At 41.3% G+C, this 23,961-nt stretch overlaps 1 protein-coding gene across 1 annotated transcript in view; it reads right to left on the bottom strand.

Moving 5' to 3' along the window:
• Window positions 1–23,961, bottom strand: part of SPEG (striated muscle enriched protein kinase) — a 167,795-nt gene that overhangs the window by 18,506 nt on the left and 125,328 nt on the right. Inside the window, exons 19-30 of the mRNA XM_070728607.1 lie at window positions 22,799–22,911; window positions 22,004–22,172; window positions 21,255–21,348; window positions 19,609–19,809; window positions 18,964–19,024; window positions 15,460–15,537; window positions 11,649–11,821; window positions 11,028–11,054; window positions 9,575–9,727; window positions 8,173–8,215; window positions 7,894–7,962; window positions 2,494–4,681 (exon numbers count right to left, since the gene is read on the bottom strand). Of these exons, the coding sequence (XP_070584708.1) occupies window positions 2,494–4,681; window positions 7,894–7,962; window positions 8,173–8,215; window positions 9,575–9,727; window positions 11,028–11,054; window positions 11,649–11,821; window positions 15,460–15,537; window positions 18,964–19,024; window positions 19,609–19,809; window positions 21,255–21,348; window positions 22,004–22,172; window positions 22,799–22,911 (3,369 nt within the window). The remainder of the gene's footprint in view (window positions 1–2,493; window positions 4,682–7,893; window positions 7,963–8,172; window positions 8,216–9,574; window positions 9,728–11,027; window positions 11,055–11,648; window positions 11,822–15,459; window positions 15,538–18,963; window positions 19,025–19,608; window positions 19,810–21,254; window positions 21,349–22,003; window positions 22,173–22,798; window positions 22,912–23,961) is intronic.

Consider the following 23,961-nt stretch of genomic DNA (forward strand, 5'->3'; position numbering starts at 1 on the left):
GGTTCCTAGCTGAACAGGGGGAACAGCGTTACGGTAGCGAAAATGGAGCTGCATGCACAGGTACAGGTGACCAGCAGAGATGTGTGCGCATATTGGAGTGAGATTTGGCTTCTGTGCATGCAGAGGAAGTAAAATCTTGCAAGAGGACATATGAGCATATGAGATTTCAGTGATACTCTTTTTTCCCCCCGGAGTCATTTTTTTTATTTTTTCTTCCACATCATATAATACAAAAAGCCACAAAATACCTTCTCTTTTGTTACAATAAAATAGTTTTGAATTAGTACGTCTTATACAGTGTTCCCTCGATTTTTGCGGGGGATGCGTTCCGAGACCGCCCGGGAAAGTCGAATTTCCGCGAAGTAGAGATACGGAAGTAAATACAGTATCACAAGCCTTCCCTTAACACTTTAAACCCCTAAACTGCAATTTCTCATTCCCTTAGCAACCATTTAGATTATTATTCACCATGTTTATTTATTAAAGTTTATTAAAAATTATTTATTAAAGGCGGATGAAAGTTTGGTGATGACGTATGAAATTATCAGGCAGGAAAAACTGTGGTATAGGGGGAAAAAACGCAAAGTATTTTTTAATTAATATTTTGGAAAAACTGTGGTATAGCCGTTTCGCGAAGTTCAAACCCGTGAAAATCGAGGGAACACTGTATAATCAAATTATACATTCTTAAATCCCATCTATTTAATTTGGATTATCACCACACACCCCTTATTCCATTCTTTCTAATTTCGTCATCCAGATAAATCTCCATTAATGTCTAATTAAGTCCGTCATTAATATTCCTTAAACTATTGGTAAAATCCCACTCTTTAAATCCCATTCCTTTTAAAAATGACAAAACCTGACAACCTTGCTTATATCTTCCCTTACCAGTGCTTAATTTAATATACTCATCATTTAAGATGTGGACATTGATAACTTTATCTACCAAACCTTTTTCAGAAGTTTCTATAATTTTACCCCCAGATTTCTCTTGTTCCACCTCAACATGTAACCATATACCACCCACAAAATATGTAATATATCCCCCAATTAATTCATTCTTAATCCCAAAATTATTTTTATTTCCACATCCAGTAATATGTTTCAAGTCCGTCTTGTTCTGGTACATCTTCTACTCCCACGCTTTTTCTATTCCAATTCCATGATTTTCGCTTCCGTGCATGTGCAGATGCAACCCCCCCACACCAAATCTCATGCATCCCCGTGTCTTCTCATGAGATTTTCTTCCTGCGCACGCGCAGAAGCCAAATCTCACTCCAATGCACAAGCGCTGGTCACCCGGAGCTGCGAACACAACCGCACCGGTAGCAGAGGTAAGCAGGAACCCCTGCCTGGATGAGCTCAATGGTAAACAGCCTTGAGGTTAAAGTTTTGGGGGTTTGGGGAAGAAACCTCAGGATCAGGAAATGTATTCCAGGCATTGACCACTCTGTTGCTGAAGTCGAATTTTTTTGCAATCAAGTTTGGAGTGGTTTACGTTAAGTTCGTATCTATTGTGAGCTCATTTATTGATGGTAAAAAAACAACAACCAAACACCTATGCAAATCTGATGACGGCTTATCGCACTGCATTTCATAGTATGCTGAACGTGTCAGTGTTAACCATGATTAGTTTTTTGTAAACCACCACGAACCTTGAGAATTTATGGTTTACTGTATTGTGAATGCCCAAAATAGTTAATTCAGTAATATCGTTTAGGGCAGTGATGGTGAACCTTTTTTTCCTTGGGTGCTGAAAGCGTGCGTGCACGCTGTCATGCATGCGCGAGTGCCCGTACCCATAATTCAATGCCTCGGGAGGGCGAAAACAGCTTTCCCCGCCCCCTGGAGGCCCTCTGGAGGACGGAAATGGCCTGTTTCCCAACTTCTGATGGACCCAGTAGACTCGTGTTTCACCCTCCCCAGGCTCCAAAGGCTTCCCTGGAGTTGGGGGAGGGTAAAAACGCCCTCCCATCCCACCCAGAGGCTCTCTGGAAGCCAAAAACGCCCTCCCAGAGCCTCTGTGTGAGCCAAAAATGAGCTGGCCAGCACACACATGAACATTGGAGTTGAACTAAGGCAATGGCTCGTGTGCCAGCAGATATGGCTCCATATGCCACCTGTGGCACCTGTGCCATAGGTTTGCCATCACTGGTTTAGAGTATTGTGCACTAAGTTGCAATGTTGGCTGCTAGACTACATCATTTCCTTGTGTAACGTTATATATGGCCGGGGGAATATTTAAATGTGGTCACAAAAAGTGCCTATACTTGCAAAATTAACATGTTTCTTACTTTGTTCTTCTCTGATAGGTCTTCAGGAATAAAGATTTTTTGGGAATATGGTGAACGATGTGAATCTTAGCAAACGCATCTTACAAAATGTAGAATGTAGCATCAAGAACCCTGAAATATGAGTTTGCCTCCCATAGGTTCAATTTGCAATCCTTCCTCTTCCCCTTCCCATCCCAGGTAATGACTCGCAGCTCACCATTGCCGGTAGACGACTCAGACTGGAACGATTCTGTGGAGGGGCCCTTCGCAGACTGGGCTGCAAGCTGGTTCTGTGGGATGCCCACTTGGCGCAGGTTTTCGCCCTCGGAGGTCGCACGGCGTATCTGAGAGAGAAAGGGAGCTCTCTTCTCAAGCTGCCGGCCACGGTCACCAGTAGCGACAGGCTGGTCGTCATCAGCCTGTTGCTGTGAGGGGCTACGTAGTTGGGTGGAGAGGCGGCCTACTTTACTTCCAATCTTCCGGCGTACAGCCATGATAGGGGATTCACTAGAGCCGGGCTCGATTTGCTGGCCCTCTGTGTCCTTTTTGTCCTTGGAAGCCAAGCCCCAAGAAGGTCTGCGCCCCTGGCCCGTACCCCCTGGGTCCTCCTCCTTGACCTTCTTTCTCTCAACAGGGGGAGTGCGACGCAGGCGCATTGACATTCTGCGAATGAAGCCCCCTTCCTTCTCTACTTCATGCAGGTCCTGCACCGAACGAGAGCGCGCTCCCAGCTGCTTGGGAGCAGAAGACTTGGAAAATTCTAGCGGAGCTCCCACTGGGCCTGGCCGATAAATGCCTTCTTCCTGCGCAAGGGGCTTGGCCAGGTGCCGCTCCTCAGATCTGGAGATCAGCTTGTAGCCTCTGCTGAAGGAGCCTTCCCTACCTCTCTTGAATTTGGCTTCAAAGACCTCCTCAGAATCAATGTCCGCAATGTGGTCGGACGAGGAAGGGAGTTCTTTCTCTTTGCTGGAGACCAGGGCAGAGGGCGGCATTTCCGTAGGGGACTGCTGGGGCTCCCCTTCAGGAGCAGCAATGGAAGGTTCGGCGGTCTCCCCCTCAGGGCCTTGGTAAGATTCTCCGCCCAGGGACTTCATGACGTCAGCATAAGCAGAACGTTTTGGAGCAGAGCTGCCAGGGATGGGCGAGATTTGCCTGGATGGTATTGATTCCCGTTTGGAGCTCACGGCTTTCCCAGCCACTGGAGTATCCGGTTTGGCAAATCTGGCTGACGGCTTCTCCTCAGACTGCCTGGGGATTGGTCTCCTCAGGCTAGACCTAGTGAGGGACTTAGTTCCCACCTCAATCTCAAGGCTGGGTACTCTAGAGAGGGCTTCATGTGGCACGTGAGGCCGGGGCTCATTCAGAGCTGAGAGGGACGGGGTCTCTTTTAATTTCTGAGTCTCTGCCTGCGCCAAGGGGATTTCCAATGGTGCCCCAGAACGCCGGTGGAGGATGACCGGCTCCCCATCGCCCTGGCTGAAGGAGCTACTTTTTTGGAGGAGCCGCCCCTCTGGGGGCAAATGCTGTGGGGCCGTCTCACTAGAGGCTGCACGCACCATCTTGTGCCCTGGGGAGAGCTGTTTCTCTAACCGGGGAGGCCTCGGGACCTTCTTCTCAAGGCCAAGGGTCTCCAGCAGGGGCCCACGCAAGCCACTCAGTTTGCCATCCACAGGACTGCCGCGCAGTAAGCGCTGGCGCATGAGCTCCAGGCGCTGAGCGTATTCTTCCTCAGGGAGGCCACCTTTCCGGTGATACAACGTGCCAGGGCTGGGGCTGCGACGGGGCAGCTCCATGGAGGACGCCTTGGTCAAGATTGGACGTGAGGGGGACTCGGCTTCATCTGAGGGAAGGTTGAGCAAAAGGGCGCTATCTGCAGAACTGCCTCGGCGCAACCCCGCCTTCTGTGAGGCCTTGTCGGAAGTCTCTGGAGACTCCAGGCTGGAGCCTTTCTTCAGTGCTCTCCTTTTCTCTGGCCTTTTCTGGACGTCACTAGTCTCCTCTTCAAGTGAGCCCAGTGCTTCAGCCTCCGTGGAACGTTTTTGGGGCAATTTGCTCTTATGCTTCCTCACGGATGACTCCACCTCTTCCTTTCTCTTGGTTCCTCTCTGCTCTTCATCCTGCCAATCCATGGATGTATCCTCTTCTGTCAGAGCCCCATCTGGGCCTACAGACTCCTCCTCTGTGGGAATGTCAGTCAGAGACATGCGGGAACTGGAAAATTCAGGCTGGTGGGGCATGGGGATATACGGCAGCTCTTCAGGGTCATCGGAATCTGAAGAAGAGGATAGGACTGATGTTTCCTTTAGGAGGCGTGGCACGGCAATAGACAAGTGGGTGGATGTGTCTTCTAGAAGCTCAGGGATAGGCCGTGGCACCAGGTTACACTTGTAGCTAATCTGAGAGCGCTGTGTAAAAAAAACATATAGGAAGGACAGAAAGAAAGAATGAGCTGGAACTCAAGCAAAAACATAGCAATTTCCCATTCCTTCCACCTTACTGATTTTGTTTCTGTGCCTATCCAGTAATAGTACACACACATACACACACACCAATCCTGTTTTGTACAGGCTAAGCAGGTAAAATATTTGCTGGGCTAAAATATTTTTTCAAGACCTATTTAAATAGAATAAGCTGTCCATTCTTAAAACAACACAATGTTGGTCAGCCTTGGAAAAAGTAAACATGTCTTTTACAAACATTTGTACTATTTGTGCATTAAACTTTTCTAAAGATGTCCATTAAAAATATGTGAGAAATGTAATACAAAACAGAGAGTTAAAAGTACATGACTTATCAGCATTCCTGGCCATCAGAAGTTGGATTTGCCAATGCAGATCATTGACCAGCTAATGTGGTTCTGCATTTTGATTTTTGCTAATTAGTGGCTAGCCAATTATTTATTGTTTTATAGTCTTTTACAACAAATGTATCTACTTTTTGTGTATATTGCTCTAAATGCTGTCACTACAGCATTTATTTAAGATAAATAAAACATAGTTCAGAATTTTGTTTTGCTATATAGGTATGTATAATTCAGAATACTGTTTTGTTTTGTTTATTCCTACCATATCAATTCGGTATGAATGAGAAATTGTGCTGGGTGAGAAGAAAAGTGGCTTTTTGCCTCTGCAATGCCAGGTGTTACTAATAAATTTGTAAATGAACACAAAGATTACAAAGTATTGCAATTTACTGAAATTTCTCAGTTTTCCCATTTGTCTGTGCGAAGTTTTCTAAAGTACAGCATGAAGGTTAGAAATGGAATTCATTTTTTTCTTTTTTAAAAAAAAATATTTTTATTAAATTTTCAAAAGGCCAAACAAGGCCATACAACACTAAACATTTAAGGAGCTACCATTGCTCCGCTTGTCGTAGAAGTCTAACTAATACAAAAATATAAAAAATCCTAACTGTAATCAGATCAAAGCAGAAATACCACACATGTAAGTTACATTCTTGTTAGATTTAACTCTATATTTTTAATATTAAACTTATTAATTAAATTTCTTTATATTTTAAAATAATCTATGCTTATACAAAAGAAAAAAAATGATTATTAGTAATACTATTTACTATTTCATTCTATATTATAATTAATTATTAATACCATTTTTAAAATTCCACCAATCATATACTTTATCCCATATTTTATAATATTCTGTTTCAGTTTGATTATTTAAACGTTTAGTCATCATATCTAGTTCTGCACATTCTATAATTTTTTTAAATACTTCAGTATCTTTTGGTATTGCTTTTTCTTTCCATTTCTGCGCAAATACTATTCAAGCCGCAACCAATATATGTATTATTAAATAATAAGTTTCTTTTTTATACTTTGTATTTGAAATACCCAATAAAAAGAGTTCAGGAGATTTTTTGATCTTCTCCTTTGTTATTTCATTTATCCAATTCTCTACTTTGTTCCAAAATATTTTTGTCTCAGAACAGGTCCACCATGCATGATAATATGTACCAACTTCTTTTTTGCATTTCCAACAAATAAGCGATACAGATGGAAACATTTTAGAAATTCTATATGGTGGAAGGTGCCATCTGTAGAACATCTTAATTTGGTTTTCTTTAAAAGAAATTGATTTTGTTATTTTCCAATTATACATCCATATTTTTTCCCATGTATCTAAATCTATCTCTTTGCCTAAATTTTTGCACCAACTGATCATATTGTCTTTCAATATCCAACCTATTGTTCTATAATTTAATAAGTATTTATACACATTTCCAATTGTTTTTGGATGATTTTGAAGTAATAATTTACTCAATACGTTATTTTCTTTTTTAAAAATATAAGTCTTTACATCTGTTTGATATCTGGAACTGATCTGCATATATTGCCACCAATCTAAGTCAATACCTAAATCATATAATTCTTGTTTTGTTCTTAATTTAAATTGATCATCTAACAAATCCCTATATTTCCACATCTTACCTTTTTCTTTAAGGTTCGGGTGTGTAATAGCTTCAATAGGTGAAACCCATTCTGGCATTACTAAAAAATGGTTTTTCTTTATTTCATTCCATACTTCTATCAATGCTTTCCTAATAATATTATTTCTAAAATAAGAATGCGTTTTTAATTTATCGTACCACATAAGTGCATGCCAACCAACCATGAAATCATGACCTTCTAGGTTGAGCATCCTTTGGTTTTCTAGGGTCAACCATTCTTTTATCCATGTCAAGGCGGTGGCGTGATAATATAATTTCCAGTTTGGGAGGCCTAGGCCTCCTCTTTCCTTACGATCTTCTAATGAATTTTGTTTTATTCTTGATTTTTTACCTTGCCAAATAATTTTTTTTATTATCTTATTTAATTCAGCAAAAAATTTTGGTCCTGGGTTTTTATTGGAATAACTTGAAAAAGAAACAAAATTTTAGGAAGGATATTCATTTTAATTGTAGAGATTCTTCCTACCAATGATAGTTGTAAATTACTCCATGTTTCTAAATCTTTTTTAACTTGACTTAATAATTTTAAATAATTATCATTTTTCAAAGATACAGCTTTAGGGGTCATCCATATCCCTAAATATTTCACTTTTTTTGTAATTTTCATATTTGATAAATCTCCTAAATACCTTTGTGTTTCAGTCATATTTTTTGTTAATATCTGCGTCTTTTCTTTATTTATTTTCAATCCGGCAACTTTCCCATATTCTTCAATTGAATTTATTAAGTTTAAAATAGATTCTGTTGGATCCTCCAAAACAAACGCCACATCATCTGCAAATGCTTGTGTTTTATAAATTTCTTTTTTAATCTTCAATCCTTTTATTTCCTTGTCTGCTCTTATTTTTATCAACAATACCTCTAATGTTAAAATAAATAATAGTGGCGATATTGGACAACCTTGTCTTACTCCTCGTTGTATATCTACTTTTTTGGTCTGTTCACCATTTATTATAATTTTAGCTGTTTGTTCAGAGTATATAGCATCATTTTTTTTTCTTGAAGAGCAATTGCGAGCTGCTGGGATTATGCTGGGGTAGAGCCTCTCTGTCTCATTCATTCCTTGCCATTATTTTTGGCTGGGAAAAATGGCAGGCTCTAGTCAAAACCACCAAAGAACTGCCACCTCACATTGCTAGGAGGTATTTACCTGCCACTTCCTGCGAGATATGAACAGTTTGAGATGATCCGTGCTGATACTCTTGCCCTTGGCCAATGTCTGGAAAGGAAAATGGACACAGTGGGTTGTGTTCTCATTGTTTATGGGAGAAGCCCAAGCTTGCTGGGCTTCTGAGAGCGTTAGAGAAAGGGAGACAGGGAGGGAGAGAGAGAAGGGGGGAGGGAGGGAGGGGGAGAGAGAGAGACCTCAAAACTCTGAATGGATTAGCCAGTTCTTTCCTAAGAGGCAGATTATTGTAGTAGGACTCACCTTGAACCATGGATGTTCCAGGGTCTGCTCTGCATTAGGCCTCCTATTTGGAAAAGGTAAGAAGGATTAATGTGCAGATTAAGTGGCATTCATTAGCACAAGGGAATGACATCAGTAGAGTTGGATCCATTCCAGCCAATAAGATTATTTTCTTCCCAATTTGATCATCCCCAGGTGAATACCTTTTTTGTTTAGTTTTGTTTTACCAAAAGAAGAATGTCTTCTTGGAGAACTTTCCAGGGGTGGGAAAGAAATTATTTTAGTTCTCACTGGAATGTGACTTTATTTAATTGCATACGTTATAACCCTGCTTAATGCATTATTCTAAATGTTATGACATTGTTTGCTAAAATGTTAAGGAAAAAATCTGTAAAATGTTTAGAAAAATATGCATCTGAGATAAGACTCTCTTTTCTTCCTTCCTTCTTTCCTCCCTCCCTCCCTTCCTCCCTTGTATGGTGTCCTACATACAATTAAAATACACTGTAAAATAATAAAAGAATAAGAAGGGATCTTAAATTTAAAATTCAATTCAAATAAAACTGACCCAGATAGAAAAGGAGGGAGTAAAGTATACACAAAGACGGGGTGGAATGTTATATACCTCATTAGCCATCTCTGAAATGCCTCATCCCCATGCATATATTTGGAGAAATATTCACCAAATGTCAGACAAAATTTAACAAAAATTATTTTAAAAGATGGAGGCTGATGAAATGAAGTCAATAGCATGCAAAAGAATGAAAAAGTGAGGGAAAACAAAGTTCACATACTCATCCAATCTTTCCTGAAGATCCAACCGAGTTTATGAAAAGTTCTCTGCCTTTTTAAGGCACTTGAAAGTCACAAAGTTTGGGGTGATTATGATAAATCTCAGACAACTTGGATTTTGATTTTTTTAAATTAATAGACAAGATCAAATATCAATAAAGATAAATTTTGGGGCTCAATTTGGTCACCTGTACATTAAGTACTGAAAAATATAAACATACATACATTCATACATACGTGTGTGTGTGTGTTTTCGTAGATTTTCATGGGTATAAGTATGTAGGTTTTGGCATATTCGGGTTTCTTCCCGTGTAAGGTTTAGAGAATCCTGGTGACGTTTCGACGAGGTCCCACTCGTCATCTTCAGGCTGGTGCCTTTGGCTTTGTGCTCGCCCGAGCAAATTGTAATGAAAGTTATCAGTTGCCAATATGCTTTCTTCCTTCAGGCTCTTAACTCTGGATTGTTTGTAATGTATATCCGGATTTTGTTTCCACCCCATTCAGAGCTTTTTTGTGGCTTTGGGAGAAGTTTGCTTTCTATCTATGGGTATGGGGAAGTGATGCAACTTACAACCTACACACACACACACACACAAATACCACCATGTCTCCAGCAGCAACTGTTACTTACAGGCGATTGTTAACCAGCACTTTGATAACAAAGCCTTTGGCCTCTCTGGTCAGTCCTGTGAACATGCTCTCCTCAAAAGCCACGTTGTAGTTGCGGATGTTCATGAGTGTAGTCTTGTCATTTTCGCCCACAAACGGGGAGATCCCTGTGAGACTAGGAGAGGGAACAGTCAGAAAATCCTCAGCAGGCACTCAAGTGTCATTTGTAGAATAAAGTCTGGGGCTTCCTTATCTGCTCGGTGTATACAGGAAACAATTCTGGGGTGGGGCCAATGAATTGGAGTAGCTTTTCAAGGTTTCTTAAAACAGAATAACAGAGTGCAAAGGGACTTTATAGGACATCTAGTCCAATCTCCTGCTCAAGCAGGAGACCCAATATCAATTCTTGACAGATGGATGTCCTATCTCTTCTTGAAAGCCTCCAGTGATGATCAATGACTACTTCAGCTTCAACCGCAACAACACAAGAGCACGCAACAGATTCAAACTTAATACAAACCGCACCAAACTTGACTGTAAAAAATATGATTTCAACAATCGAGTTATCGAAGCGTGGAACTCATTACCGGACTCAATTGTGTCAACCCCTAACCCCCAACATTTCTCCCTTAGACTCTCCACAATTGACCTCTCCAGGTTCCTAAGAGGCCAGTAAGGGGCATACATAAGTGCACTGGTGTACCTTTCGTTCCCTGTCCAATAGTCTTTCCTTTCTTTCACCTATCATATATATATATCATATATATTCTCTTCCTTTCATATATCCTCTCCTCTAAGTTCACTTTCACCCTTATATATATTACCACATGTCTATTTTTTCTTCCTATGTATTTGTGTATTGGACAAATGAATAAATAAATAAAATAAATAAATAAATAAATAAATAAGCTCCCACAACTTTGGAAGACAAGCTGTCCCATTGGTTGATTGTTCTCTGCCAGAAAATTTATCCTAATTTCTAGGTTGAATCTCTTCTTGATCATTTTCCACCCATTATTCCTTGATATTTTGGAGAATAGCTTGACCCCCTCTTTTCTGTGACAGCCCCTCAAATATTGGAACACTGCTACCATGTCTCCCTTGGTCCTTCTCTTCACTAGACTAGCCATGCTAGTTCCTGCAACTTCATACGTTTTAGCCTATAGTCCACTAATCATCATTGTTGCTCTTCTCTGCACTCTTCTCTGCACTCTTTCTAGAGTCTCAACATCTCTTTTGTAGTGTGGTGACCAAAACTTAATGTAGTATTCTAAGTGTAGTCTTATTAAGGTAAGGTTTCCCCAAGCCATAATCGGTAGCATGAGAACACTCCAAAGAGAAATGAATGCCAGGCCAGACTATAATCAGGTTAAACAAGGAAAACCCCAATCTTGCTCATTGTGCTGCTTATTCAATATTTTATGGGACGTGGGAAGGTTTTGAGTCCTGGATTAATTCCCAAACATGGGGCTTACCATAGATAGGTGATGACTCCCACAGGCCTGTAAAGAGAGATGAGAGAGAGAGAATTTCACTGCTTTGATAGACCATCTAGTAATAATGACATCTAAAAAAGCTGATCAATACAAACTCAGAAGTTCTGGGATTTGAGTCCCTGGTTTTTTTTAGCAGTTTTGAAGAAAACAACAACAACAGCCACCAATTCAAACAAGCACACTCTAGCATGGTGAAGAATCCTGTGTAGCATGATCTAATTCCACAATCTAGTCTCACATTTATGTCACCCCCCGAAGGTGAAGTTATGAATGCTGTATAATCTGTGGCACTGAGCCAGCCTGGAATTTTGTCCCACCCCCTCCATCCCGCTGGCTCTTCTTCATGAAGCTAGCAATCAGATCAATCAAATGAATGGATGGATGGATGGATGGATGGATGAATGAATGAATGAACGAACGGTTAGGCAGAAATACAGAATGTTGCCCTAAACAGCCATCGCCCTAGGACCATTCCTGGGCTGTAGTTGTTTTCCGATATCTTAAGGCCTCTAGATGATGCTCTTTAAGTCCCTTCTTCCTATCTATATTCAGGGATATATAGAAAAATAAACATCACAGTGTGTAGCCGTCCCAATTTACCAGACATCGGTGACCATGGACACAGGACTCTGGCTGACAATCTCAGGACCAACAAATTCAGGGGTGCCATATTTGCAGTACTGCGCTTCATCTGGAGTCAGTTCCTGGGCATTGCCAAAGTCACAGATTCTCACCTGGTCACTGCCTGGTTCAGCCAGCAGTAGGTTTTCAGGCTATGGAGGGAAAACAAAATGGAAATAGTTTAAACATTTAAATAGCGTTCCAGTCAAAACTAGATCTTGGATTCTTGTTAGCTGACCAGAGATTATCACAGTTACTTCCTACTCCAGAGGATTTCCTATAACCTTCCTTCTTTGCATTATTCATCCCATGGACATAAAAAAAATGTGCATTTCTTAGATGGGAGTCCAGCCAATGTTACTGTAGGTATTTACTAAAACAAGGAAAACTATTCTGTTTTTAATCCTCACCACCTGATTAATCTCTATTTCTGATCAAAATTTAAGAAAGCAATAGAAATTATCACTGATTTTGTTTCTTTCTTAAAACTTTTAATGCCAAACGTTCTAGAAAACCTCAGAAACTCCCTTATTAGAAAAAGTACAAAACTGAATTGTGCCATAGGCAAGAAAACCTAAAAGAAACAGGAGAAAAAGCCTTAGTTTTCTTTCCTAACAGGTCTATGGAGAGGGGCAGCATACAAATGTAATAAATTATTATTATAGAAACATAGAAGACTGACGGCAGAAAAAGACCTCATGATCCATCTAGTCTGCCCTTATACTATTTTCTGTATGTTATCTTAGGATGGATATATGTTTATCCCAGGCATGTTTAAATTCAGTTACTGTGGATTTACCAACCACGTCTGCTGGAAGTTTGTTCCAAGGATCTACTACTCTTTCAGTAAAATATTTTCTCATGTTGCTTTTGATCTTTCCCCCAACTAACTTCAGATTGTGTCCCCTTGTTCTTATGTTCACTTTCCTATTAAAAACACTTCCCTCCTGGACCTTATTTAACCCTTTTAACATATTTAAATGTTTCGATCATGTCCCCCCCCCTTTCCTTCTGTCTTCCAGACTATACAGATTGAGTTCATTAAGTCTTTCCTGATACGTTTTATGCTTAAGACCTTCCACCATTCTTGTAGCCCGTCTTTGGACCCGTTCAATTTTGTCAATATCTTTTTGTAGGTGAGGTCTCCAGAACTGAACACAGTATTCCAAATGTGGTCTCACCAGCATATTATTATTATTATTATTATTATTATTATTATTATTATTATTATTATTATTATTATTATTATTATTATTATTGTTGTTGTTATTGTTATTATTATGCAACTTTTCATTCCCCCCAAGTATGCTGAACAATATGACCTCCTACAATCTGACAAAAATGCTTTTGAGGCATTCATTTTCCTTGCTTCAGGGCCAATTAACACTTCCAAAACCAAATATCATTTCCATTTCTTAAAGCACAAAAATCTAATAATGGGAAAGAAAAAGTCCAAAACTGTGAATTGTGCCATAGGCAAGAAACCTAAAAGAAACAGGAGGAAAAACCTTAGTTTTCTTTCCTAACAGGAAACTATTTATGATTGGCCATGCTTATATGTCAACCATTTGTGTGACTAATTCTAAAATCTGCTCCTGAAATTCCAAATGTGTAACATTAGCCCAAAATGTTGCCGTGCTTCTTTCTCTACTGGTTGTATTCAACTTTCATGAATTCTGCCCCCCCCCCCCAAAAAAAAAACTCTCTGAATTTTTGCTGATAAGTACAAATTAATGCCACCTTGCCACAGGAGGCATAATTCCTATGACAGCTGAAATACTATTTCTATGTTATCCTATCCTCTTGGAAACATTTATAGGAAGAAAAAAAAACGCAGCACGGGTGAATGACATGGTGATTCTATTTCAGTGCTATCATTCATCTGACAGCAGCCAAACTGCCAAAGGAAAGCACGTACTTCAATTCTTCCTACATATCCATTTACCTTTTATTTGCACACTTTAGCAATGTAATTTGAGGTAATGGTTCATAGAAGTGGTTGCCATCTTGAAATGATAACAGTATTGCGATGCCCCTGTTCCCTAAGGCCCACTTTCTTCTGTTTGATAGTCAGGAGGTAAAATTTCAATAAGGTTTATTTTAAAAGCAAAAACTTGCACAACAGCAGAGTGGGCCTTCTCCGGGTCCCGTCAACTAAACAATGTCGGTTGGCGGGCCCCAGGGGAAGAGCCTTCTCTGTGGCGGCCCCGACTCTCTGGAACCAACTCCCCCCAGAGATTAGAACTGCCCCTACTCTCCCTGCCTTCCGTAAACTTCTTAAAACCCACCTCTGTCGTCAGGCATGGGGGAACTGAAACACCTCCCCCGGGCATGCACATTTTATGTATGGGATGTTTGAGTGTATGCTTGTTAACAAAATGGGGTTCTTTTAAATGTTTTAAATTATATTTGGATTTGTTACAAACTGTTATGTTATGCTGTGAGCCGCCCCGAGTCTGCGGAGAGGGGCGGCATACAAATCTAAATAAATAAATAAATAAATAAATAAATTGATTACTTCTTCAATTTTTCCCCCAGCCATTCAAGACCTGTTCCTTTTTGCTTCTATTCAAATTACAATTCCCATCAAGCATTGTGCTCAGTCTTATTAAAAGGATAGGCCAGAGGTATGGAATTTGTAGTCCTCTCTGCTTAATTTAAGATGCCTCTGCTATCAGTTCATACATCTAGCAGTAGGTTGCTAACCCATAAGAGGAGATGAAAAAGCTCCAAAGGAAAAGAATATCATAAAATGAACAAAATGAACTAAACCACCCAGTTTGGGTTTTGTTTGTGCCCTTTCAGATCTAGGGCAATATAGCCCTAGAAATAAGGAGAGAGAGAAGAAATAGACAACTATCATTTTGATTTATGTACAATTATTTTTTTCAAAGGCAAAGTCACATCATTAGCTTTGTTCTCAGAAAACAAGTTAACATAATTTTAGTTGGCTTTTATTTCCTATGCTGATCAGAACTTCTTTACAGACCATTCATTAGCCTAGTATTCCTCAACTTTAAGATATGTGGACTTCCACTCCCAGAATTCCTCAGCCACACTTAAAGTTCTGAAATTGAGAAACACTGTTGGAAAAGTGTCATGTCCTCAGCTAAAAGTAAATCCAGGTAGAGTGCTGTACTGCAGGCCACTGAAGCTGACTATAGATCTGTAGGTCAGTGGTTCAAATCTCATCACCGGCTCAAGGTTGACTCAGCCTTCCATCCTTCCGAGGTGGGTAAAATCAGGACCCGGATTGTGGGGGCAATAGCCTAGCTCTGTTAAAAAAGTGCTATTGCTAACATGTTGTAAGCCGCCCTGAGTCTAAGGAGAAGGGCGGCATAAAAATCGAATGAATGAATGAATGAATGAATGAATAAACAAACAAACAAACATAAAATAAAAAAATAAATACTTCTTCCTTTCACTGAACAATAAAGAGTAAGTGAAGCTTCTATCCAAATCAAAAGCTTAGGGAAACAATAGGCTTTTCGAGATACTCCTGAGCAACTGGATTATTTACAGACTTGCCATGCATGGCTGATAGAGTGTAGCAAGCACCATGGCACAAAAGGCCATGTCCATTTTGACATATGGTTCTCTGTATGTGGTCAAAGATGCTAGCCAACTCAAAGTAAGATTTAGCTGGTAGCTCCCACTGCCTCTGCAGAGAGGAGAGCTACATTCACTGAATTCTTATGTAACCTGCAGTTAATGTGTTAATTGGGCAGACTATTATACTTCCATGCCACAATAGGCAAGGGAGGCTGCTAGCATGCTGGAACAGACTCACCTTAATGTCAAGATGAAGGATGCCATTGTGGTGGAGGTAACAAATTCCTTCCAGGACTTGCCTCATGCAGCAGCGGATCTGCAGGGGGAATTGAGAAAAAAAAACACCACCAAAAAACCAATGGCATTAGAGGTGTCCATGCAATCAACTGTAATTCCATGTCAAAAAAACAGGTGGTTCCCCTTCCTATCCCTCAATAATACCATACTTTGTGCTGAGACTGGTGCTGAATTTACTTTGATGGCCTAGCTGAAACCCTTTCCTTGAGGAGGAGAAGGAAGGGAAGAAGAGGAATGAAGTATTGCTTCCCCCCACCTTCAGCTTTCCACATTATTACCCTTTTGCACAGGGGTGGGTTCCTCCCAGTTCGGACTGGATGGCCCGAACTGGCAGTGACCCACTGATAATGTCACAAGGGCATCACGGATCTAGTTTAGTTGGTGCTGGTCGGTGGATGCCACCACCTTTTGGGGGGAATTTTTTCCCATTTTTTTTTACTGTTTGGAAGTTTTTTCCTCTGCTGCTGCTTGAAAAAGGGCCCTCCCACCTTCCCCCTGGTTTAGACTTACCTTTATTCCTTCACCCGAAGCACAGCTGATCAGCTCCTCAACTGTGTTTTGGGCTGATTATAGCTACTGAGCATGCACAGAAAGCATGGAGGGACATGCACGAAACATCACGATGCGAACCGATGGGCGAAGGTAAGTGGAACCCACCCCTGCTTTTGCAGGGATTTGTCTGTCTGTCTGTCTGTCTATCCATCCATCCATCCACCCACCCACCCATCCACCCTTCCTTCCTTCCTTCCATCCATCCTCTGTCTATCTATCTATCTATCTATCTATCTATCTATCTATCTATCTATCTATCTATCTATCTATCTATCTATCTACCAGATCTATCTATCTATCTATCTATCTATCTATCTATCTATCAGATCTATCTATCTATCTATCTATCTATCTATCAGATCTATCCATCTATCTATCTATCTATCTATCTATCTATCTATCTATCTATCTATCTATCTATCTATCTATCTACTATCTATCAGATCTATCCATCTATCTATCTATCTATCTATCTATCTATCTATCTATCTATCTATCTATCTATCTATCTATCAGATCTATCTATCTATCTATCTATCTATCTATCTATCTATCTATCTATCTATCTATCTATCTATCTACTATCTATCAGATCTATCCATCTATCCATCTATCCATCTATCCATCTATCCATCTATCCATCCATCCATCCATCCATCCATCCATCCATCCATCCATCCATCCATCCATCCATCCATCTATCTATCTATCTATCTATCTATCTACCAGATCTATCTATCTATCTATCTATCTATCTATCTATCTATCTATCTATCTATCTATCTATCTATCTATCTATCTATCTATCAGATCTATCTATCTATCTATCTATCTATCTATCTATCTATCTATCTATCTATCTATCAAATATATCTATCTATCAAATCTATCTATCAAATCTATCTATCTATCTATCTATCTATCTATCTATCTATCTATCTATCTATTTATCTATCTCTATTTGATTTGATTTCTATGCCGCCCTTCACCTGGGACTCAGGGCAGCTAAGGGATGTTTTGCATGGGTCAGGTGCATCACACACAAGTCACACCCACCCCAGCCAAGGGGGGAAACGTCACGATACATCACATGACAGCGCGAGTTTGACACCTGTGCCCTTTTGGATAACCTGCCTGCAATTGGAGCAGGAACAATGTTCTAGTTTTGGTTTATATGGAGAGACCTTTCAAAAATTAGTGACAATAGAATGCTGTTCTGGCCAAAATTCAAAACGAGGTGTCCTCAGTAATACTAAATATCTCCATCTCTAAGTTTCCATTCATAGGATGTAATTCATATGAAGTCACCAAAAGTTGAACTACTGTTGGGGATTAGTCAGAGGCAAATGACAAGCAAACCAGTCCTCAGTCACGACAAGGCAGAGGTTATGGTGGTGGGAGTATCATCTGGCATTAGAGATGGTACCTCATTCCCTCTCATCACATTCATAATCTTGACTGAAAAAGAATATGTTGCTTAGCTGTGCACACAGATAGCCTAAATGCCTAAGTTCTAGCAACATTTTTTTGAACTTTTGCAATACGTGCTACCAGTTTTTAGAGTTTGATGTAGTGTTTAAGGGAACTGGATTAGAAAGCAGGGGACCGGCTGACTTTAGACCAGCCACTTATTTCTCAGTTCTGGGAAGGGAAAATGGCAAATCACTTTGAAAAATACTGCTGAAAAATTGCATAGATCTGCCCAGTTGAGGGGGGGGGAGAGGGTTTTTGGTCCATTCCCAAAACCTAAGATCTAAATTGCTCTGGATACTTAAAACCCACATCAAAATTAAAATCCCTCTTGGGATCTTGACCAGGTCTTCCTGTGGAGATCAGAAATTGGATCTTTATATATGCATTATAGTGATACACCTAGTATTTTCTTTTTCTGTCTTTTTCACATCTTTTAATAAAATAAAATAAAACATCTTTTTAAAATTTACTAATTGATGATCACTGTGGATCTATTAATCTTGAATATATTCTAAAACAGGAAGATTAGTCTGCATGGTTTGTATTGCGATTTAATTTAATTTAATGCAAAATAGTGATCCCTCGCCAGTTCGCGGTTCACCTTCTGCGGCTTCAGTGCATCGCGGGTTGCTGAAAGAACCGGAAGTGAGCGCGGGTGGCAACTGCTGCCGCCGCTGCCGCCACTGCTATGGCTGTCCTAGCACGAAAAGCCAAAGAGGCAGGAATGCCAAAAGTAAAGAAGTGGGTTTGCCATTTTTTTGGTCCGTGGTCGGAAATGGCTGCAGGAGCTGTGGCATCAGGTGCTTTGGGATGGATGCGTGCTGAGGTGAGGAAGGGACAGTGAGCCAACGGGGCTATCTTCCTCCCCCCTGCCACCCCCCCAGGCTTTTCCCCTTGTTGCTTGGCCAGGGGTCTACAAATCTGGGATGCCAGACAGCAGGGAGCAGAGAACCCCGAACTAAGGGGGGGGGGAGGAAGGAGAGCCAGATGGAGCTCCGGAAGTGCTGCGGCCCGGGGAAGCAGCTGGGCAAGGAGTTGGGAGAATGCGCGGCCGAGAGGCAAAAAAATAATGGCCCAGCTAGGCGGGCAAAAGGAGGCTCGGACTTGGCACTGACCAAGATGGGGCTGACGGGCTTGGAGGAGAGTGGCTGCAGGTATTCCGGGTGCAGGAGGTGACCGCTGTGGGAAATGAGGGACAATGTGTAGGGGATTTAAAGTGGAAATACTACTTCACGGATTTTCGTTCATCGCGGGTGGTCCTAGAACGGAACACCCGCGAGAAACAAGAGATCACTGTACTTGGGATGGTTTATTGGCAAAGACTGAGGTAATTTGGTTTTTTTTAATTAATAAAACCATGACACTGAACAAGTAGAAATGCTTCAGAGAATCTGTATTGATTATTTGAGCTGGCACTTACTTCAGATTCACTCACAGAGGACTTCCTCGCGATGCGCTCAAGCAGTTCTTCTCCAGTGCAGCTAAAGAGCCCATTAAAGAAAACAGTAGGTTTAAAAAGTCAGTGGCTTCCTATAGAAGAGACCCGTTTGCCTTGGCAGTATCCTACATTATAGATGCTTAGAAATTTCGGGACCAAGGAAAGCATATCTAGGAGTTCTCCACATACTCCCACCCAAATGATACCAAAACAGGCTATCGCCTAGATCAGGGGTGGCCTAGATCAACATGTGGCTCTGGAGCCACATGTGGCTCTTTCATCCCTCTGCTGTGGCTCCCTGTCAACAGTTGGCACCACAACTTTGAGAGGAGCTTCTGGCTCGGGAAGGGGGGAAGCAGGGCATGCTAGGAGGAGACTCTATGGCAAGGGGTGGGTTTTCCGGTCAGTTCCGCAATTGATAGGGCTTTTGGTTAGGACTGGTAGAGGAAAAAGGATGCTATGCTAGGAGAAGACTCTATGGTGGGGGAACTGGACTTCCAGTCAGCTCCAGAATTGAATGGGGGACTTCCGGCTAGGACCTTTGTAGCTCTTTGAATGTTTAAGGTTGCTGACCCCTGGCCTAGAATCATTGCACTCCTTACGCAGCCCTACTACAAAAGAGGATACAGCTCGGTAACGATGATGAGGCCGTTCCTCTTCTCAAAGGCATCATGGAAGTACACAATACGTTCATGGTCCAACTGAGCTAAAATACCAAGCTCACGCCGGGCTGATTTTTTGGCTTTGGCCCGGCATGGGATAAACTTTGCAGCAAAAGCCAAGCCGGTACTTTTTTGGGTCACTCGCCGCACATATGAGAAGGCTCCCCTAGAAAACAGGAGATTATTATTATTATTATTATTATTATTATTATTATTATTATTATTATTATTATTATTATTATTGTCAGTACAACACAGCAAACAAGATCACTATGCTGGATTCCGTATTTCATCACCAATCGGGTGCTTCCCAAGCACCTAGGACTGTTTGATGTAGCGACGAATTATGTTTGCCGATCCCCGGAAAGCGGCCTTTTGCAATTGACAGATGGAGATTTTGTCAATTCCGATGGTTTTCAAATGTCCGCTGAGATCCTTTGGCACTGCACCCAGCGTGCCAAGTACCACTGGGATCACTTTCACTGGCTTATGCCAGAGTCGTTGCAGTTTGATTTTTAGATCTTCGTATTTCACTAATTTCTCTAGCTGCTTCTCCTCAATTCTGCTGTCTCCTGGGATTGCGATGTCGATGATCCATACTTTCTTTTTCTCCACAATCAGGATGTCTGGTGTGTTATGCTTCAGAATTCGGTCAGTCGGAAGTCGGAAGTCCCACAGTAGTTTTGCTTGCTCATTTTCAACCACTTTTTCGGGCTTATGATCCCATCAGTTCTTTGCCACTGGTAAATGGTAGTTCCGGCACAAGTTCCAGTGGATCATCTGTGCCATAGCCTCATGTCTATGCTTGTAGTCAGTCTGTGCAATCTTTTTGCAGCAGCTGAGTATGTGATCGATAGTTTCGTCTGTTTCTTTACAGAGTCTGCACTTTGGATCGTCTGTTGATTTTTCAATTCTGGCTTTGACAGCATTTGTTCTAATGGCCTGTTCTTGTGCCGCCAGTATTAGTCCTTGTCTCCTTTTTGAGTGTTCCACTTGTAAGCCATGACCAGGTTGTTGTTGTTGTTGTTGTTGTTGTTGTTATTATTATTAATTATTATTATTATTATTATTATTATTATTATTATTATTATTAGTATGCCGCCCCTCTCCGAAGACTCAGGCATCTTTATTCCTTCTTGCTGTGTTCGTTTTGCCAAGCTATGTAATTCTACTCTGGCTCCATGCCAATGAAGTAGAAGATGATGTGAAAAGACGTGGGAGTTGAGCAAAAGGTTACATTCAACTTAGATGGAGATTTGATACAGAAATGAGGAGCAATGCTTAGAAGAGGAGACAATCCAGGTTATCCAGCTCCTTACTAAGAAACCTCTGAAGGATTTCACATAAATATTTTTCTCTCCAATGTGTCACATTCATTAAAATGTCACATTGATTGATAGTTCTGCCACCCACTGATTTATGTCTTTAGAATGATTTGGAAGGAGAGAGGGTTGTTGACATCCCCTAAGCTTTGGAGTCCTAGGCCAGCCCCTACTTAGCCTTTGCCTAAACCTGTCCCCATCTCCATCCTTATTTTAAAAAGTCCCAATCCAACTAGTCACAGTTGCTGCCTGTCTTATCTTCAACATTTTCTTTGCCTTTTTCTCTCACCTGCTGATCTCCTCATGGACATCGTAATAGTCAGCAAGACGGCGGGCTATGTGTGATTCTTCTTCTGCCCGCGCAGCCTCAGAATCTGGTATGGCTGAAAATCAATAAGATATCAAAGTGGTAAAGGAGAGTTGCGCAAGAGAGCTGTCATCAAGCACTCTGCAAGTAAAACTAAGATATTAGGTGTTTCCACATATACATAATCTTCTGCCCTTAATAAAAATAATTGGAACTTTTGCCCTCCAGATTCCAGTCTTGAGCATCTAGTTTCAATAATTACCCTAAAAATGGTGGGTCTGATTAGAAGAGCAAAAAGCTTAGGCTTTCCTGATATCTATCATGCAGGGGTGACACTCAATTTTTTCCACCCGATTGGTTCTGTGTGTGTGGCTTTGTGGGTGTCACCAAGCCATGCCCACAGAACCAACAGAAAGGTTCGCCCAAGTTTTCTAGGGTTCACAATCTGGTTGCTTCTCACTTCCTTCTCTGTGTGTATGAGCCCAAGGAGGAGAGAAGGAGTGAGTGGGAGGGGCAGAGCAGAGCAGGGCGGGGCCAGTGGTGCAATGTACTGGTTCTCCGAACTGCAAATAATCGCCGCCGCCACCAGTTCTATAGAACCGGTCCGAATCTGCTGAATTTCACCCCATGGTCCAGGAGCAACTGGGAAACAAATCTGTTTGCCTATTCTTGGCCTCCAGGGCTTCCAACGAGCTAACATCTGGATGCTCATCCCTACTAGTATCACCTACCTGCATGAACCACAAGTTCAGCCTTGCAAGACACTTCTCCAGCCAGGTTGCGTGCAGTACATGTGTAGACTCCACTGTCCTGTTCTGTTGTGTTCAGCACAACTAAAGAGCATTCACTTTCCTCATATACGAAGCTCAAGTGGTTACTTTCAGTCAGAAGTACCTGATTCTAATGGAGATAGAGTTGGGAGACAAAGGACTTGTAAAAAAAAACAGTCTGGAACAGAGATCCCCAACCTTGGCAACTTCAAGCCTGGTGGACTTCAACTCCCAGAATTCCACAGCCAAATGGCTGGGGAATTCTGGGACTTGAAGTCCTCCAGGCTTAAAGTTGCCAAGGTTGGAAACCCCTGGTCTAGAAGACCAAACTCTTACATTATTTTGCTTTGCTCTCCTTTAGGGAGATTCGGGAAAAGGGTTCCTTAAATCCCAATGTCTAAAGACTTTCTCATCGTTTACTCATTATTTCTTCTCCTATAAGACCAGGATCATTTGATTAGTGTTTCATTATTTCAGAGGAGAAGGATATTAGAAACCAACCAAATAACACTTCCTCTGTATTGATACATCACCATGTAGGTGGTGAAATAACTCAGCCTGGCTGTTAACATAAAAACCACGCCAATCCAAAAAAATCTGGAATGAACGAAGATGAATGCATATAGGATCATCTGGGAAGGAAACAGGCCCTGCTAGTTAACATTGAGAGGCATCATCAAGAACCTCTTAAAATCTGAGAACTTTCTGCAGGTATTCTTAACTCAAAAATCTTCTCAAAACTGGACATATACTCACCTTATACCACATAATGTCTGGAAGTGGTTTGCCTTCTACTACCACCGCAAACTGTGGTGTTTCACCTATTCCAACTTCAATATCTTCCATGATTGATTCAAAACGTGGTGCCTCTGGAAACAGAAAACACATACTCAGTTGGAGCAAGGAAAAGTTTGCCACAAAAGTTATGATTGCTTTCCATGAGGAGTATTTATTTATTTATTGGATTTGTATGCCACCCCTCTCCGAGGACTCGGGACAGCTCACAATATATCAAAACAACATAACAATACAGTGATATCTCGTCTTACAAACGCCTCATCATACAAACTTTTCGAGATACAAACCCGGGGTTTAAGATTTTTTTGCCTCTTCTTACAAACTATTTTCACCTTACAAACCCACTGCCGCAGCTGGGAAACCCCACCTCTGGACTTCCACGTTTTTGTGATGCTGCAGGGAAATCCCAGCAGCACAAAAACGGGCACTTCGCTGGCAACAGAAGTCAGAAAATGGGGTTTCCCAGCGAGGGGAGCCTCAGTGAAATCGCAGCATTGCAAAAACACAGAGGTCCAGAGGTGGGGTTTCGAGGACTTCCGTTGCCAGCAAAGTGCTCGTTTTTATGCTGCTGGGATTCCCTTGCAGCATCGCAAAAACACGGAAGTCTGGAGGTGGGATTTCCCATGGAGGGGAGCCTCAGGGGAATCCCAGAAGTGCAAAAACAGGCGCTTTGGCCGGCAAAAGGGGTGAATTTTGGGCTTGCACGCATTAATTGCTTTTCCATTGATTCCTATGGGAAACATTGTTTCGTCTTACAAACTTTTCACCTTAAGAACCTCCTCCCAGAACCAATTAAATTTGTAAGACAAGGTATCACTGTGCATCTAAAAATCCAATTAATATGGCTAAAAAACCCTTAAAAGCTCTAATATAATTTTAAAAACAATCATCACAATTCGCTCAACAAAACATTGTCCTGCAATGTGTGAACGTTCAGGGCTTTATTAACTAACAGGATCAGGAACCTCTCATAGGTGGTGATTTTGTACTTGTGATGTGAATTGGCAGGGTGTGCACGCCATAACCCAACTTATATATTACACAACATTTTGCAAAGCGGCCATCTCCTAATAACTTGATTAAAAAAGAAAATGGGTCAGTCGTGGAGTGAAGTGGGATGA

The sequence above is a fragment of the Erythrolamprus reginae genome, chromosome 1, assembly GCF_031021105.1.
Source record: "Erythrolamprus reginae isolate rEryReg1 chromosome 1, rEryReg1.hap1, whole genome shotgun sequence".
Classification (NCBI taxonomy): domain Eukaryota; kingdom Metazoa; phylum Chordata; class Lepidosauria; order Squamata; family Dipsadidae; genus Erythrolamprus; species Erythrolamprus reginae.